The 20169-nt window shown below is 42.2% G+C and overlaps 1 protein-coding gene across 3 annotated transcripts in view; it reads right to left on the reverse strand.

The window, feature by feature from the left end:
* Positions 1 to 20169, reverse strand: part of ABCA3 (ATP binding cassette subfamily A member 3) — a 453847-nt gene that overhangs the window by 338458 nt on the left and 95220 nt on the right. For all 3 annotated transcript variants that reach the window (XM_069210492.1, XM_069210493.1, XM_069210494.1), the window contains exon 2: positions 11322 to 11437. In XM_069210492.1, the coding sequence (XP_069066593.1) occupies positions 11322 to 11375 (54 nt within the window). In that variant the 5' untranslated portion in view covers positions 11376 to 11437. The remainder of the gene's footprint in view (positions 1 to 11321; positions 11438 to 20169) is intronic.

Below are 20169 nucleotides of genomic sequence, written 5' to 3' on the forward strand. Positions count from 1 at the left end.
ACTGATTCTCTAGAGGGCCTTATTGCTCTTCTGTAAACGTTGGTGAAACACAGGGAATGATCTGTGCTAGTCATCACTCATAGCAGTTGTAACTGTCATAATGCCAGTAGCTGTCTCCCAGACAGCTCTCCAATCTTTCGGGACTAGTTTATTTTTCAACCCTCATCTTACAGTTAATAGCGTATTGTCTCCACCCACATCACCAGTCTTAGTTCAGGGGGACCAGGCAGACTGTGACTTATTTCATGGTGACCCCGTGAGTCACCACTCCAGGACCCCAGTCTTCGGGTGCCATCAAGTCCAGGAGCATGTCTTGATGTTTCAAGTGTGGAAGGAGGTTTTGCAAGGCAGGGCAACTACATGGGTACGTTTTCTCTGCTCTTTAGTGGTGTCTTCTTGCTTTTCCTTGCCATCTGATTCCATCTGGCCCAGACCCACTATCAAGGCCACACCTCGTGCTGCAAGTTGACTCTTTCTCCCACCGCTGTGGCTCATTGGAGTTCAGTAGCTTCCTGGGGCTCTTTTCAAGGTTGGCTCCTAAAGGTGTGAGGATGCTGAAAAAGTGTGTGGGTATGTTGCAGTGCTCAGAAGAGCCCTATCATCTTGAGGGGTAAACGGCCTCTAACTACTACTTCCAAGATAGCAACCACTCAAGAGTCTTAGCCAGACTGCCATTAGTAAGCCATAAAAGTGGACCTCTACCTACCACTTCCAAGATAGCAGCTGCCCTTGAGTATGGGCTGGACTGGCATTAGTAATCTGCAAAAGTGGCGAAATAGTCTCCCACTCAAAGTTAGAAGCCCTTTGTGCATGCCAGGAGTGCACACTTCATGTACACCCCTCTATAGAGTTTGATGATGAGCACTGATGGAAGCAGACAGAAAACAAGAAAGGAGCAGAGCCAGCAGCCTCAGGTTCTCTCCAATCCCCTGCTGGTCACACCCCTCCTGCAAGACATTTATTTATACATATAGACATATATTTCCCGTGTCCAGAAGGCTCTAGATCTGCAACTTGGTTGCAAGAAGCTTTTCATCAAAGAGTCATGAATCACTCATAAGGCAATAAATGGTAAATGTCCAGAATAAACACATATTCACAACTAGGAATGCAGTTACAGGTTAACGCCATGACTAATTATTCCGCCCCTTAATGAGGAAAATCAATTGGTGTCATGACTTTCTCTGTACAGACTGCCAAATTATGTAACTCCCTTCCTGCTAAAGTAATAGCCGCTGACAAACCTCTGGAATTATGAAGCATGGTTATGAACTGGTTATTGCCAACCTGACCATCAGATAACCCGATGCACCATATTCATAATGATTGGGTGCATAAGATGAACTCTGGCCACTCTGTGCACTTGACAGAAGTTCAATCCAACTTGACAAAGGTCTTTAGGGTGAACAATAAGAATTCAATTGGTGCACATATTGTTGGCTAGTCAAAACCTCTTTATAAAAAAGTGTCTCATAGGCAAATAATGCCACTATTTTCTACATTTTAAACATGTAAGATTGTCTGCTTTTTCAACAAACCTGTTCTCCTTATACTGATAAAACACTGCATGGAACATTGACGTTGATTCAGAATTATGAAATGCCACCTCCCTTACCTCACTAATGAACAATCCCTCCCACTATCATCCTGTGGAAACTGCACTCTCCCTGTGCTTATCCTACTAAAAGTCACATGACCCTTTTCTTTTATTTTCCAGTATTTATCTCCGCAAACTGTCTGCACGCAATTCCACAAATTAAAAACTCTCCTTCCCTTAAATCTATTAATACCTAATCTCTTCTAATCCTTTATTTTTCCCCAACAATCGTGTGCATTAGGCCAAACAGTCCCTACTAATGAGGTCATCTAAATTCTGTTAATTAAATCTACAACAAAGAAACTGAATAAATGTGTGGAACGGTGTCCTCGAGAGCACAAGTGTAAACCGAATAACCAATAATTCACTAGGTTTAAGCTCTAACCTTGGGTCCTGGAGTAGCATACTACTGGCTCCAAAGCACTTCAACGACTCATCATGGGTAGTAAACATTCTATAAATGCACATTCAATACATTAAAAATTGATGGCATTGGTCTAGAGGGCTAGCTTTCCCAGTTAGCTACAAACGTGGTTTTGTTCTTTCACAGATCCTTATTAGTGGTGTCTGACAACTCTGTTAGTCCAAAGGTCAGAAGCTTCAACCCTTTTCGGTTAGAGGCAATTATCTAAGCTAGCTCAATAATGGTGCATCCCCACCCCGTTAATCTGTTTACTCACTCATGTTGGTGATACCACACTCCACACTCATTTTACCGGTCAACCTTACCAGAAAGACACTGGTCTTTACACAAGGAACAACAAGAAAAAGGCTTTTTTTTATGTAGAGTGTTGCTCGTTGTCTTTCGCTTACTTTAGAGCCCAGTGAATGCACCGGTGTCCATAAGTTTAGAAGGGAAACAAATTAATTTGTCACTGAATGATACTGTCTATTCCGGAATTATCCAACCACTGTTTCCAACTGAATGTCGACCACTTTAGGTCAGCTGGAATATTTTTCTTACTGGGCACATGCTGAAATGTATGGTTCTGCTCTAAGGCTTAAAGTTCAGTATGTTCTACAGGGTGGATATTGGAATCTTTAGGAGTTTCCATATTTGATCCGATTGAACCCATGCTGGTAATTAGGTAAAGCAAACCCAACAGCCCTCTATAATCTGCCTTTCAAACCTCCCATATTTAAAGGGAAGGTGGTATGTTAAACTTTCATCTTGACTGCAGCAATTCCTTCTAGTCATATTGACTATAGTAAAACAAAAAACAATGCAGTTTGCCTCAGATTAAGTTTTAAAAGAAGTGCTCACATTACAGCAGATTGTGGTTCTTCATACTATCTGTCAAGCTCATGAAATATTGAATGTTGTATTTATTATAAATGAAGAAAAAAATAAAGGGCCTTGGTGATGAACTACACAGCGTACGTACACCCATTTACTGATTCAGCATGAGAAAAGGGCACAATCAGCCTTCGTGGGCATAGATACTTTTACTTAGACACACCCAACAATTGCAAACTCGTCCTCCTTAATAACACCATTTGGGACTTGATGGTGTAGTTGACATTAACACACTTGTAGGATGATTAATACTGATACAAGCCCAAGCCGCTAGTGCAGTGAATGAGCTCTTGTGGTTTTGCAAATTGAGAACTAAGTCTTCTGTAAACAGGAAGGCAACTGCAAACAAAGCATACCCTATAAACATTATGGGGACAGGCAGAACGAAGAGCATCACATCTTGGGAATTTTTTCTCGTAAGAGCTGACCTTAGTGGGTGAGGCTGAATCGAGGTACATCAGAGCATGCAGGATAAAGAAGAGTCCAAAAATGCAAGTCTCAGTTGAAAACTGAACTTAGCTTGTCTGGCAATAAAAACAGTGAAGATGGAGAAAGCACTTGGGGGGCACAAAGGAAGAAAATTGCATTCACCTTACGAAGGTAGCGTTGGATGTACTGTCACCAAGTTCTCTTACACCACAACAAGAAAGTAATTCATGCCCCTGGTAGCCAGACTCTAATGGATCTCAATCAAACTCAAAATCTAATAAAACAATTGCAGGAAAACAAAGTCGAAAATTGCCACATGTGTGCAACAACCCAGCATACCAACATTTGGCTCTTGCATTTTCCCACTGTTTTCAGATTCCACACCAGCTGGTCGCTCCTGTTTTGTAGATTGCTGAAAGCAACACAGTTAAAAAAAGCAAAATACCCTATAGCGCCCTCATTCTTCAGAGAGCTGAAATGTCCTCCCAGTACAGGCGACAAAAATATACACATTTAAAAAAGATAAAAAGAACAAGCATTGGCAAAGTCAATATGTCTCTCCTAATCAAGAGCTATTGGCTTTACCAATGTGTTTTTAACATGTTGTCTTAGTTTGGTGGGTTGGATTGGAATGTGATGGCTTGGAGTGGAACAGGTTGGATTGAAGTGGGGTGGGCTGGACTGCAGTAGGGTGGGTTGGACTGGAGTGGGTTGGATTAGGAGTATGGGGTGTATTGTGGCGGTTAGGAGTGGGCTGAATTGGGATGAAGTGGAGTGTTTTTGATTGGGGTGAGTGGATTGGATTGGAGCGGGCAGTCTGGAGTGGGGCAGGGTGTTTCGGACTGGACTGGGGCCGATTGTTTTGGACTGGACTGGGGCCGATTGTTTTGGACTGGACTGGGGCCAATTGTTTCGGACTGGGACGATTGTTTCGGACTGGAGCGGGGCAGATTGCTCTGGACTGGAGCGGGGCAGATTGCTCTGGACTGGAGCGGGGCAGATTGCTCTGGACTGGAGCGGGGCAGATTGCTCTGGACTGGAGCGGGGCAGATTGCTCTGGACTGGAGCGGGGCAGATTGCTATGGACTGGAGCGGGGCAGATTGTCTTGTATTGGAGTGGGGTAGATTGTTTTCGATTGGAGTAGGACAGCCTGTTTTGGACTGAAATGGGGCAGACTGTTTTGAATTGGAGTTTTTTGGATTGGAGTGGGGCAGACTGTTTTGGACTGGAGTAGACTGTTTTGGATTGGAGTGAGGCAGACTGTTTTAGACTGAAGTGAGACAGCTTGGAGTGGAGCAGATTGTTTTGGATTGGAGCAAATTGTTTTGGTCTGTACTGGGACAGATTGAAGTGGGGCAGACTTTTTTGGATTGCAGTGGGCCACATTGTTTTGGATTGTAGTGAGGCAGATTGTTTTGGATTGAAATGGGGCAGACTATTTTGCATTGAAGTGGGGCAGATTGTTTTGGATTGAGTGAAGCAGACTGTTTTGGAATTGAAGTGGGACAGATTGGAGCTGGGCAGATTGTTTTGGATTGAATGCAGCAGACTGTTTTGGATTGAAGTGGGACAGATTGGAGCAGGGCAGATTGTTTTGGATTGAGGGCAGCAGAGTGTTTGGGATTGAAGCGGGACAGATTGGAGCAGGGCAAACTGTTTTGGATTAAAGTAGGGCAGATTGGAGTGTGACAGACAGGAGTGGGAGGACTGGGTTGGAGTGGGGCAGATTGCTTTGGATTGGCGTGGGGCAGATTGCTTTGGATTGGCGTGGGGCAGATTGCTTTGGATTGGCGTGGGGCAGATTGCTTTGGATTGGCGTGGGGCAGATTGCTTTGGATTGGCGTGGGGCAGATTGGGGTGAGTGGGGAGGATTGAAGTGTGGTGGATTGAGGTGAGTGATCTGGATTGGAGTGTGGGGTATTGGATTGGCTTGGAGCATAGCTGGCAAGCTCCCAGGTCCAAGTGTAACGTGCTGCCTCAGTCCATGTGTTTTCTGTTGAATTATAGGAGTTGTAGTCCTGTTTAATAATGGACTACACAAGAATATAATTCCCATAATTCAAAGGAAAAAACCTTGACAGGAGCACCACATAAAGCGTGGACCTGGATGACTTGGCAGGGCTATTGGAATGGGGTGGATTGGGGCATACTGCATGATTATGTGTTAAAGCATAATTTCGAAAATTACACCTAAAAAGTAACACTGTTGCTTTACAAAAATTAGACTAAGAAAATAGTCATCTTTTGAGAACAGCACCCACAAGCAAAAAGAAAACAAAACATGGGAGCACAGTGAGAAAAGAGTTGGCAAAATAAAAAAAAAAGCAAACTATAGAAAATAAAACTTGGCAATTTATTTTGTCCTACTGGGCACGTTTTTGCCAGTCATGGGCTTTCTGTTCGCACAGCACCAGAAGTTAAAAAACGTGGGGAGCAGCGGCCAGGACTGCTTAAGTTGAATCAATCAGTGCTTTACCCCTGCTCCACGGACAGGAATGTAAATGATGTGCCAGCCATGACCAATTGTGAGGCTGTAAAGAAGAGTGCCGTGCAATCCTTCAAATGATAAGCAAATGATAGGCTCAAAGTCCTTTTCTAAATAAACATTGTCTCCTATAGTGATACGCATGCTCTAGTGCATGCTATCGCAGGCTAGACCCTAAAAATGTTTAAAGTGTGGGTGGATGGAAGACAGTTGCCGCCTGCAATCATATAAAACAGAACCAATGTTTCTATTCTTAACAGGAGAGGCCTTAATAAGAGACTGCAAGAGGAAAAAAACACATCAAAATGTAATTCAGTGGCATTATTATAAAAAATAAAAAAAAAGCACACATTTTATTTACAACAGGTACCAGTCCCATTAGATATGATGTGCATTAGCCTACTAGGGTGGCTAACATAACCAAAAGAAAAAGAATTGCTCTACTTTACAGAAAGTTAGTTACTACTTCTCTTTACAGCTCACTGATAGAATCTAGGCCCCTTGCTCGAGTATTGCTGCATGATGGATTGTTTCTTGGTTATTTGTAACTCTTTAAAATTATCTTCAGACAACCCAAGATTATTGGTCCTACAAGTCCCAAGTGGAAAAATAGCGACAGAGAGAAATGAAGGTATGTTGTAGCTTCTTGCTAAGAAAGGAGATCATCGAACATTGAAAACAAGAGGAAAAAATGTAATGTTACCAGCTCTGTAAAAAGCAACCACAAGAACTGATGGACTCACTGAGTGCTGCTACTGTGCTCCTTCCAAAGGTTCGAAGAAATCAATGTGGGCAACAGAGTCTCTGAAGAGAAGAACCTTAAGACAGCGAGATCTTGTTCCTATGAACAGCATCTTCACTACTTATCATGCAACTTCCACTATGGGCAACTCTGAAAGCATCTCCTGATTCTAACACAGAGGCGAATGTTATGCAGTAGACCATCAACCAGAGTTCTCTGGAACCCCTAGGCTAGGTTATGGGATATAGATTAATGCAGTAGGTTATAACCAAAATAAGTAAGCATCATCCCTAGCTAATAATACTTTTGGCACACTTTGTCCAAAGGAAAAGGAAATCATGGGCAATGTGTGGTATCCTCTATGTGGGTGCTCTGGCATGAGCATAAGAATGAGAGAGGTAGCACGAGCGTAAGAACAGGGAGAATGTGGAATGTTGGTGAAAGTGGAATGTGTGAGGCGTTGGTCAGAGAAGCCGTTTGGAGACAGAAAGAGCCGGCATGCAGAGATAAGGACATGGTTGGTGTAGGACTTGTTATATAACTTATTTCAGAATAAACTTGCTCTTCATTGAACCTATGCAAGTGTCGCTTCACCTTCGTTTATCGCTCTGCTGGTCCTTCTTACATTTGGCGACGAGGTCCTACTGAGAAAGTGAAGAGAGATCAGACGCAAACAGGCAAATCCATACGGTGAAGAACAGGTCTCAGCAGTCCTGACAACACGATCCTTGAGGCTTCAGGCATCTAAGGTACTTTGCGCTCGTACCTGTGTATTGTTTTCACTCTCCGCCCATTAATCATTGCAGCGCGAGAGTTTCCATGCGGGACCCTAACAACGCTTAGAAAGGGCTTTTGATGAGAGGCAGCAAGTTGGTTCCCCCAACTAGCTTGAGAATGGAACTCGTAAATCGTGCTCACTCAAGCCACATGGGCATATCCAAAACAAAGGAGAGATTAAGGAACGCCTACTGGTGGCCTGCCATGGACATGATGGTAGAAAGGGCAGTGAGGAATTGTCATGAGTGCATGTGTTCTGATAAAGTATTGAAGTGTAGGATTCAATCCATGGTCATGCGTGAAGAGTCCTCCGGTCCCTGGGTTGATATAGCTTTGGACATTTTAGGTCCAATAAGACAGAAATCTACTGACCGTTATATTTTAGTCTGCATTGACATGTTTTCACGTTGGCCAGAAGTCAGATTTGTGAATTCGGTTGAATCAAGGGACATAATTAATTTTCTAGATGACTTATTTGAAAGAGAGGGATTCCCCTCTACTTTGCTAACTGACAATGGAGTGCAATTTGTTTCTGAAGCAACGGAGTCCTTCTTGGAAGAAAGAAATGTAGTACATAAAAGAACAGCTCTTTATCACCCAGAGTCCAATGGAGTTGTTGAGCGCTTTATTAAGGTGTTGAAGCAATGCATGCAATTAGCGCTAGTTAATGGTGTCGAGTGGGAGGGTGATGTGAAGAGAAAAGTTCGAGAATATCGTCTAACGCCACACTCCACCACAGGGGTTACTCCTTTTCAGTTGTTTAAAGGTAGGGCACCCTACAGTGAGATGGAACCTAGGTGGGTAACGGAGAAAAGAAAGGAGGTCAATGATCAAGTGGGTAACATTGAAAGTTGGAGAGAGAGAGAGAGAGAGAGAGAGAGAGAGAGAGAGAGAGAGAGAGAGAGAGAGAGAGGTGAAAGCGAAAAGAAAGTCGTGGTATGACCAGCGTAAAGCTGTAAAGAAAACAGTGTTGTGTGAAGGTGACAATGTTAAAATAAAGTCTCCAAGAAAGGAAGGGAAATCATCTAAATTTAAAGGTCCTTTTAAAGTCATAAAATTGTTCAAAAATGCTGTGAAAACAGATGATCACAGGATATGGAACTTGAATAGGGTGGACAAATGTTTGGGGCCTGATGTAGGTCAAAGCATGTCTTCAGATGTTACTGCTCGAGAGGCTCGAAATGCTTTAAGTGTTCCTAGCATACGAGATCCTACTGAGACTCGACCGAAGAGAAATGCATCAACACCGTCATGGTTCAAAGACTATGTAATGTGAACACTGAACTTTGCTCTTTCTTCATGGATTTTGTGATGCTAATTTCAGGCTGTTTGTGTAGGTTTGCATGTAACAATCTGCTTATTACTCAAGTGTTATTAATGTGTAGTTCCGTTAATATGCTATTTATTTATTCTTTTTTGAGTTGATATGAGGAAGATGGTGTGGTATCCTCTATGTGGGTGCTCCGGCACGAGCATAAGAATGAGAGAGGTGGCACGAGCATAAGAATAGGGAGAATGTGGAATGTTGGTGAAAGTGGAATGTGGGAGGCATTGGTCAGAGAAGCCGTTTGGAGACAGAGAGAGCCGGCATGAAGAGATAAGGACGTGGTTGGTGTAGGACTTGTTATATAACTTATTTCAGAATAAACTTGCACATTGAACCTCTGCAAGTGTCGCTTCACCTTCGTTTATCGCTCCGCTGGTCCTTCTTACACAATGGCCAACAGAGTTTGTCTAATTCAGAAAGATACATAAGAGAAATTACCTGGTGCAGAGGCGCAATGTATTATGGGGTGTGTGGGCTCTCAAACGTCTAATCCGAGCAGGGCTATACGTGTAAGTGCTATTCTGAAGTGTGGCTCCATCAGCGCTTTGGTGAAGAAAAGCAAGCGTAACTCAGGCTCAGTGGCTGCATCTTTTTCTCGGCAAAAACTGGAGTGTAATTAAGATGTTCTGGCAGAAGAGGATCAGGAAATATGCAAATGTTATCTCTATGTGGCATCGCCATTTGCCTTATTGAGCACATATGGGATATGAGCCAAGTAGAACCAGACTGAAGGATTTATCAATGGCAAAGTAGCTATTTGTAGAACATTTGTACAGCATAAGGAATGTTACAAGAACTGAGGGCTAACAGGAGAGGGAAGCAGGGGAAATAAGAGGAGAGAAAGGGCATGAAAGGAAGTAAAAGAAAGAGATGGATGAAACAAGATATTGTGTGTTGTAAGCTTCTTTTATACTTATGTTGCCTTAAGGCCATTTACAAGGGCTTTTGGTGGAACAGAAACTGGGCAGAGAGTATATGCAAGTTGAAGGAGGCAATAAAGGTAGGAAAGAGAGAGGAATAGGTGAAAGTGTCATGAACACATTTGATTGACCCCCTAAGTACAGGACCTTCAATTGCAGAACTTTTTTTTTTTTTTTTTACCTTTGCAAGAGCTTAGGATGGATTGACTTGATGTAAATATTGACCTATGTGATCGATCCAGCATGAATTAACAAAGATTCTACTGCTAGCGGTGGGTAAGATTTTGTTGGGCTAGCAAGAGATGTCACAGCCACCATTAGTTAGGTGAAACAACACTTTCTTGTAAACCCAATGTCTTTACAATAGGTAAAGCAAAGTAAGGCTTGCATGTGTTCAGTAGTATAAAGGGACAAGCTACTGGTTAACGCATTTGTATGATCACGACCCAAGCATAATAGGTCTAAGGCTGCCAGTTTAGATATAAAAATGTATCTAGCATATTCCTTTTGCATACGGGATTGAGAGCTCATCTTTCAAATTTTCAGCTACTTTCTGCATCCGAAAACTGCAGCACATCAACAAAGCATCCACTCTGGTCTGCTGTAAATAAAGAGTCTCACCACAGGTATGAATTGTGCCAAAGGAATACATGTTGTAGGACTCATACGTGGGTTAGAAAGACCAGGAAAGCATTCCCTGTCCCTTCTTAAAGGTCACCAACATTAAACAAGACTGACGATGCAGGGTAGAAAAAACAGTAACTCATGCATGAGGGTTCTGAATACACCGGCTACCCTTTTGGTAACAAGCAAGGGCGAGGTGAACTTTGCTCTCCTTGCATTGGCACATAGAACCTTTTCTGAAATTTGAGTGGTAGCACTGATGGTCACACCCCTATCCTTGAACAAGGCTCTTCTCATTTTATTGTCAAACTGATTTTGGCATCACTGAGAGCAGCATAGACGATCCCTGCTCAGAAAAGGTCAAACTCTTTGTCCAACTTATTTTAGTCATTTTCAGCGTCCTGGTGAATGCTGCACAACACAGTGTAAAAATATTTGGAAGCAGAAAGTAATATATTTTCAAAATATATTATCTGTAACATGATCGGGGCATTTTTGCCTCCATTAAAGCATTTTAAACTCTCGAGGGGAATTTATTTTTTCAATGCTTTATAAAGGAATGAAGTGGCATTTCCAAAGGCAGCGATTTTACCTCAGAATGCTTCAAAGAGTGAAAAATCCAATTCCCAAAACACTGTTTGGGGCACATTTTAATGAACGGTGCAGTATGACTTCACCACTGTCAAGCACCTCTCGTTTTGAAGATTTTGCAAGGAGTTGACATACTTTAGCTCTCTATGCTTACCTGCCAGACCAAAGTTTAAAAAACTTTTTGAGAACTCAAAAACATTTTGTAAAAATGAATTATTGCCCAGGAAGCTCACCAGATAAAGAAAAAAATGCAAAATACATTATTAGTCAACACTGTTTGTTGTGTATGCCAACGCTATGGACATATTCATGCCTGATACTCTGTCACTTACTGAATGCATAATGACCCCAATACACAATACATGCCTACTGTTGCGTGGGTTGGAGGGCTGACTGGGGGGAGAGCGAGACCAATTGCACTAATGTGAAACATGATGCAACCAAAGGCCAGTCACATTTCCTTGCCCCATCACCACCCTCCCGCCCACGTCTTCTTACGTCCGTCTTAAAAACTCAATTATGTATTCTCACCTGTAAAAGGTAATTCTTCCAAAGCAGCAGGCGGAACTGCATAAACACAGCCATTGTGTTTTTTCTGGAATGAATGGTCCACTACAGGCTGTGCCAAGGCCTTTCCTATTAAGATACTGTGGAAAGAAGAAAAACTACAGTAAGGTTGTTGATACATTACTTTATACAATCTTTTGGTTAAGGGTTACACAGGATATATTTTCTATTTAGAATATACGTCCAACACAAAACTGATACCCTCGTGTTTGATAATGATGCAGGTAAATCCAGTCTAGATGTTTCCTGAATTTCACACTGAACTGTACAGAGATACCGAAAATCACCAGGTAAACACTTGTATTCTTAGATTAAAGTTTCTTACCAAACTCCCATTCATCTTTCACCTGCAATGTTTATTTATTCTCAAACAAATCTTGGCCTTTAAGAAAGCCTCTCTAAAAACTTTAATGTCATTGCCCACCTTCAGCACCCTGGCCATAGGAGTTGCAATTTTGGTGCTCACAGGATACTGTCCACTATGATAGCAAGATAAAATAGACGTTTAGCACAATATAACTAGAGCAAGCGCCACATTCAAATTATGGTTAACTGTTATAATTTATTTTCTAGTGTTCTCACTTAAGCAACATTTCTCCCATATCTTTCTTACACTCCACGCCACTTAATATTTAAAAGGTCCTAATCACTTTCTGCTGCCTCATTCATCTCTGTTGTCTTATGCAGAGACACTAAGAAGAACATCAATATTTTCTCCTAGTTGTAATGTCTGTGTCTAAGGGGTGTCGTACTACACTTGCATGACCTCCAAAGGTAATGATCTAGTTTGACAAGATTTGAGAAAATAAACTCTAATTTGTTCGCAGTGGAACTCTGGAAACATTAAAGGGGCATCTGTGTGACAAACCCCAATCCAATCCTGAATTGGATCCGAACTTTGGTACTCCTGGATTCAAAACTCACAAATCTTCTTTGAAAGCTCAGCCCTTTTTGCGCTTTTCATTCAGTCAATGTGACATTTATGGTCTTGTGTAACTTTTATACCTCAGCTTCACCACGTTAAATTGCCTATGGAACTGAATGGGCTTGGGTAGGCCATATACTTGCCTCAATCACACTAGAGAACTTGATTCAATCCTGCAACTCTAGTTGGATTGAAGGATTAAATTCTCTAATACACTTCTCTCTTTTCTGGTCTCCTTTAGGTGGATTCACAGTCACAAGTGTTTGGTACATAGCCATGTGACTATTTATGGGCTAGAGTCGCTATCTTTCAGTTCTTTGGTGTATAGGAGTTAGGAGGAAGCAAGCTCTTCAAATCCAGGACTGCCCATTTACAAGGGTTCTTGCAGCAATAGGTATAATTCTTTGGGCTAATGCATGGCTTGCAGTTCCTAACCATAATCTGTAATACTTCTAGCTGCTCTGTTTTCATTTCTATGATATCAGTGAAGACAACTGGTATGTAATGTTGGACTTTATGTTAATCAAAGTGAACAACGTATGATTCTGTGGTTAGGAGCGACAACACAAAGGGTCTGCAGTTCAATTGCTGTGCATACATCCTCTTTCACTACTGCAGGTTTACTTCCCTTTAACCCCATCCTTAGCCTACCTACAGTGCAACTGATGCACTGATGACAATTAAACTACATCTAAAGGCGGACAGAGAAGCATAGAGATCAGGGTATTGTAATGTAGTCACAGATATATGACAGATACATAAATACACATAGATACAGCAAACAAAACTATTAAGTCTGCCTACACTGTGTCCGGTTTGCTTAGTATAAATATAAAAACTATAGCCTATCTAAAAGGAAATTTCAATACAGGCACTCTATGGCAGCCAGAGGTGACCCGTTTCTAAGACAAAACTATGCTCTGGCTGAATGTTGCTAATATTGGAACAGAAAAAAAAAAAGGCATCACCATTTCTGAATCAAAAAAGGTCAACACTATTATCAGGCATTGCAAAAATACCAAGCACTGGCAAAACCAATAGGTCTGGCATGGCTAAAGAATTAAAAAAAAAAAACGAACAATACCGGGCACGGATGGCTGCGTCATTTTGTAGACATGCACACCACACATGCTTGTGCCTGCAAAACGATGCAGGCACTTTTTTTATTTTTAGTAACCAATCCCAGTTGATTCACCGGAGAAGATGGAACGGCGCGGAGCTAATCAGGGAATTCCGCCCGGGGGCATGTGGGAGGGGGCTGGGTGCAACACAAGAGTTGCAAAAGTCACCGGAGAGGCAGAGGAACCAGAAAGAGTTAGAGCAATACTGAGACATGGGACCAGAGAAGCACACAGGTGGACAGAGCAACAGGGGGCCAGTGGCAGAGAAACATACTAGGCCAAGAGCTGGAGAAAAGGCACACTTTTGTATAGTGCTTAACTAAACACAAAAAACAAGCACCAAAATAAACCAAGCACTGTAAGGACACAGTAATGGGGCAATGCTCCAGGGGAGACACAAGCTCATAACTGGGAACGAAAGCCCACACAAAGCATCAAATAAGAAGCAAGCACATTAGAGTTACTATGAGGCCAACCAATGTTAAGCAAAGGGTTTGCTCTAAGCCAACTGCAATCTATCAAAATATCTTGCAACAGAAAGAGCATACACTTCTTGGGCAAGACCTAAAAACATATACAGGCAATACATTGATCCACGAGAAAAGCAGAACATCCACCAATGATGCTGGTAAACCTACAAACATGTAGAAGCTTGCACTATGTCATCAGATATGTACTGCAGGTGTGGTTAATGTGTTAAGACTTAACTAATATGTAATTTATTTAGAATAGAAGATGACTGATGGGTGGAATGCAATATGAGATTATAAGTCTGAAACTATTGCTGTTCCAACCTTTCAACGGCCAGCCCAAGATGAACATTTCTCTTTTCACTCAGTAACAATTTTAACAAAGCTATTAAGCTATTATGGTGACACAAAGGATTATGCAACATGATCAGGAAAGTTTATGTAGACATCCACAGTTAAAAGCAAGACGCTATCTTTACAAAATTCGCAACTTGTCCTTTCCTATTGATGGATCTCTCTTCTTTGACAGTTCATGTGATTTCTTTTATTCCTTCTTTTTTTAATGGAGAATATTTCACAATTTGTCAAATACATTACAGATTGTATACTACCAAGACGTAGGAGGCAAATATAAAAGTATATATAAAAACCTTCATTAATGTATCTTATTAAATTTGATTCAAACCATTCTATTTTGGATAGGGAGCAATGATGCATTCAGGAGTGTCTGGTAAACATTGCCATAAATCAGACAATGTCTTTGTCCAGCCTACCCTGTAGGCATAAAAACGTTCTTAATTCTTTACGCATCTTATTTAATCAGTATTGGAATGTCTGGGTTGTAAGGAGTTCAGCCGCTGTGTAATTAATTATCTTTTGACAAGTGTTGCTAAAGGTGAATTTTCTTACTGTCTGGGGGAGCCCTGAAATCTGCAATAAAAGAGCCCAATAAAGACACAAATGGTCTCATTTCAACATGCAACCTTGTTTGAGTATTTTAAAAAATTACATGTATTCCTTCAATATTCTTTTGAATTTGGGGGATTCTAGGCCGTATATGGTTTATTCTCCTGATATATCATTCTGTCGCCTTTGGCCAAAAGACAAAATACTAGAAGGTATTCTGTGTAGCATTTTGTAGATGATATACACTTAAATCCATTGGTTTAAAATTTACTCCACACACATTTGGAATTGCATTTAGATAACTACATATTATACATTAAATATGGAAAAAGCTAAGTTTCTTTATCCAATTTCAGAAACAAATTATCTAAAAAAAAGTATTTTGGGTTTAAGCTTTCAGAATTTTGTACAATTGCTGAATACTCACAATTATGAATTCAACTGCGAATAAAGGATTCAACATTTCAGAATTAATATGGTCATTTTCTAGGATACAGGTTAAACATTCTTTCTTCTAGGTGACAGAAGAGCCAGAACCAACCTCTATTATTGTAACACAGTGAATCAATCCGGTTCCAAAATTTCCACTCAACCTGCTATACACACGTTTCATACTGATGATACTCTATCCTTTATTAGATTGTCCAAATCTTAGTGAGTGCAAAGCAGTATGCAATTCTTTTAGGTTAGCTTTAGCAAAGATGGCTCTTATTTTGAATTGTTTACGAAATCCAGTTTTCGTGGTCGGCAAATATACAATCCACTTAAAGCAAACCTTTTAAGGGTTTGGGATATCGTTTGAAAGTATGGTAAATCAATTGCTGATGAATATAACTTACATGCCGAAACAGAATAATCAGAGCTGCCTATCTCTTTAGGACCGCAAAGATAGAAATGATATTAATGAATGGCACAAGACAGAGCGGGTAAAGCTAAGCCTCCTTCTGCCTTTGACATGTGTAATTTAGCTAAATGTATTTGTGGTCTGTGATTACTCACACAGTAAAGTTTTAATCATGCTCTATAACTATTTTCAAGGTTTAAACTGTAATGTAAAAGAAACACTTGAATATGAAAATATAAATAATAATGACAACACTGAAGCTTTAACTAAAGCCACAAAATTCATAGTGAAAGAGCCTCTCAACTAGCAGACAATGTTTCCACTAGTTCTGCAAAGGGATATAGTTTAGACTGTTGTTGTAGTTACAACTTTCCATAACACAGATCCAGAGATATGTTTTGGGTTTAGCATTATTAGAAGGTTTTTAGACCGAGTGGAGGAATTTCTGAAGAGATACTAAGAGATAACACCTGCTTTTTTGGTGAGTAACTTTAGAACCTCAAATTCTTGTAAATTCATAGTGGCTTGTTACTTGCCATCTCCGGGGACTTTCTCTGAGAGTTATGAGGTTCACCTCAAGCAGCATGGCCACTTGCTCAGAAAAGCTAGTGAGAATGGTGAATGGCATAGTTGAGTGAAGCAGCAAGGATATTGAAAATCTTGGAATTGGTTGGGCAAGTATACACCAAAATGATCTTCGTAAGTGACCACCACCAAGAAGGAACCCAGCAAAATGGCAACAGGGACACTGGTAAAAGTTAGATCCAAACAGGGTGGATATAAGGTAGCTTTAAAGTAAGGTGGTAGAGGTGTGGCTGGACCGAGGCACAAGCAACATCTTACTAAAAGGGTAAAAAAGAAGAACTCAATAGGAGTTTTGAAGGACGTCAATCAGGTATCACGGACGCTGGGCTCAAAAGTGTGCTGGGGGAGGGCGCTAGAGGGCAGCACACAAGATGGCCATTTGGTCAGTGAGCTATCCAGGCCCACACTTAATAATTGATTAAAATGAACTCCCATCAGCTGGCTGACACTATTAACAAGTATTGGTAACCGAAGCGCAGAACAAGAGCAGCAAGGGACGCGGTGAGTGTGGTCCATCCGGTCTCTACTTCCTGCCTGTTGGACTATGAAGCACTTGTTTGGGTGTGGTGGCACACTGGAGTGCACGAGCCGCAACCTGTTGGGCCTGCTGCACAGAATAGCGCACAGTCAGAGCGGTGGTTGATGGACCCCCCCTCTCTGGCACCCAAGGTTGCAGATAACTTGGAGTGGGGTGACAGGTAGTATGTAAGCATTGCAACTTTAGTCCCCTGGTCTACTGACCTGTGATCCACTGGTGGCTGGACTGGGAGTGATTTTCTCCTCCAGTCACGGCACCCGCAATGCCAGGAGTTGTGATATACTTGCCTGAGAGAAGAATGTTGGGCACAATTTGGTTTCATCCTCTACAGTTGAGCGACCTCCACACACATTGTGTGCTCAATTCCCCCCACTCCTCTGTCCCCCCCAAAAGAACAATTAACAGGCAAAGATATTAACCTGATGAGGGGAGAAAGCCGTCTGGCAGCTACTAGAGACTCTATGATGCTTGCTGCAGTGCCTTTGGAGGGTGATGGGCTGCTTGAACAGTGGCACCATACTACTTGGAGAATTTTTGCTTTGCCTTCACATCACAGTCCTCCATTCCAGAGCGAAATCATGTGGAAGGCAGACCAATAAAAAGCAAAACTTTAGTTTGACAAAAGCAGGAGACTGGTCGGGAGAGTGAATCACACCTAATACCCACACAGTTGGCTGACTTGGAGGTGACTGATCTGCGGAGGACACTAAAGGAGAGTCTGAAAACCACAAAATCCAAGACTGACCACCTGCTGATCTGAATGGATCATTTCAAGGCCCGTCTGGATAAACAAAATGACAGACTGATAGAGGCGGAGCCCAGAGTCTCAGAGGTCGCAGATTCCACTCAGGCCCATACTCGCAAGTTTGTTGCTCTCTCCAAGATTCTGGCAATGATAAAGCTCAAAAATGACGAGTTAGAAGGCCAACCATGATGAAATAATGTGAAGGTTATGGGAGTGGGGAGACAGAGCACCCGCCAAATATGGAAGCATTTGTTGAACAGCTGATTACCTCTTTCTCTGGCAGGGAGGCATTCTCCTCTGTTTTCATTGTGGAACATGCCCACAGATCTAAGGTGCCCAAGCCTAAACAGGGTCAGCCCGCACAGGTGATTATAGTACACTTATTACATTAGATGGACAGGGATACAAAACTGCGTCTCGACAGGCCCCAACCAGATCTACAGCATGGTAGTGCATTGGTGGACTTTTACCCAGACTTCATGCCCTGTGGTTCAGGAGGCACAGTGCTCCTTTCTTGTCGTTAAAAAGCAACCACGAGCATATGCGATCCAAAACTCCATGCTTTACCCAGTTAATTTGAGAGTGGAACTAGCTGAGAAGATTCACTTATTTTTGCGACTGGAGGCAGCACTGGAGTTCTTGGAAACCTGCCATCCACTGGTCATGAGTAGGAAACAGGACAGGGATGCGACAATGGCTGCCCAGCAGAATCAGAGACAAGTCACTCCGCACAACGAAGAGGACTGGACTCTGAGGTGTAGCACTGCACTGCCATTGTGGACTCCTTTCCCGGCAGCAACGAAAAGTGGGGGCTGCATAACAGAGACTATGCTGAAGTAAACAGATGTAACCTGCTGTTGGCTGGGGCTGAGTATGCAAACTTTTATTCTTCAATTAATATGATTTCCACACTTAAGTGGGCAGACCAGATACGGTAACTGGGGGATGGGGGGGGGGGGGGGCTGGTTAGAGCCCTCTCTCCAATACCCAAAATTCAAATGCTGACATATGCATGGGATTGATAGTGTATTTGCTAATACAGTTGTGGACACCTACTGGGTGCCTCGGCCACCTGCACACTCTCTGCCCCCCCCCCCCCCCCCCCCAAGAGTCTAGTAAACCGCAGCAATTATCTACACTGTGGAATGGGTATTTCTTTGTTTCTGTTTAGAAAGGGTTCTATCGCTAACACTTACAGTCAGTAATGGGAGGGGAGTTGTGGGGATATTGTTAAGTTTACAATTGAGAGTTCACGCATTTGCAAGGGACTTATTGCTGGTTCTTAGGGGCTAGTGTCCCCAGTTGTGGTCATATTCGACCAATTAGACACCACACACAAAGAGGCCACCTAGACAAATTAATTAGTTGGAATGTATGCAGGCTTAACAATCTCAGCAGGTGCTTGCCTATCTCATAGGAGGGAACTGTTTTCTTACAGGAAACTCATACACCAGCAGGATTGCTTCCTACATTAACATGACCATGGGGACCACACAGGTTATTTGTAACCTATTCCTTTTATTTCCATAAGGTAGCAATCCTCATCCGTAACACCGTACCCTTCACATTGCAAACATGGCTTGTTGATGCCCAAGGTCAGTGGATGTGTGTGGTGGGGCCCATGCACGATACCCCTTTAGAGTTACTGAACGTTTATGGCCTGAACACAGTCACCCCCGACTTTTTAATGATCTGCTGGCCAAATGCAATAATTATGCTCAGCTCTCGATGAACAACACTATCCAGAAAACAGGATAGATCTACCATGGCGCAACCACATAGCCAACGGTAGCTCTTAGTAAGATCATGGAACTCTACAAATTGTCAGACACTTGAAGAATGATAAGTCCTCATCACACAGACTTTATCTTTTACTCCACAGTACATGATGACACCAGTTCACATATTGACTACTGGCTGTTGACACCCCAAGATATGGGAATGGTGGAAATCGCTGACATTTTACCATGAACACTGCCTGACCACTCACTGACTGAACTATTTCTTACCGTTTCCTACTGTTTTAGACATACCAGACAGTGGCGATTAAGGGGGAGTAAACTGTCTGATCCAGTCCCCAAAGCTGAGGATGGGGAAGCAACCCTTGACTATTTGAAACATAGCGAGGGCTTGGTATCCAAGGTGGGCCTGCTACTGGATGCCTTTGAAGGTATACATGCTGGGAGTCTGTATCTCCAAGGCCTCAGGAATTCTCAGATCATTAATGACACGACTAGAAGAATTGAGAATGACCTCAAAAGATTACAATCTGACTAGACGACTCATGACCCGTTTACTGACTCCCTTACAAGAAACAATGGAGGTATTTTGTGATATTGCACAGTGGAAGACTCTATATCGACGAAAGCAAGCTAGAGCCCGCGCATTTGGAGAAGTGGGATTGCCCGAGCAGGGCAGTATCATTGAAACTGAAAGCATATACGCCGTATACACAAACAGAATTCAGAGCACTGATACCTCCATAAAAACGTCCACTAAACATCTCAGAAGCATTTCCCGAATACTAAGAGGGCCTGTACTCATCTAGAGAACAGTATGCAAAGGCCTCATTGCTCAGTATCTCAATGTGGTGGCTCTGGCATGGGTGGAGGGAGATATCCGGGAACTGCTTGATTCTCCAATAACACTAGAAGATATCAAGTTTGCAATAGAATCCT

This window comes from Pleurodeles waltl, chromosome 10 (genome assembly GCF_031143425.1).
Source record: "Pleurodeles waltl isolate 20211129_DDA chromosome 10, aPleWal1.hap1.20221129, whole genome shotgun sequence".
NCBI lineage: Eukaryota > Metazoa > Chordata > Amphibia > Caudata > Salamandridae > Pleurodeles > Pleurodeles waltl.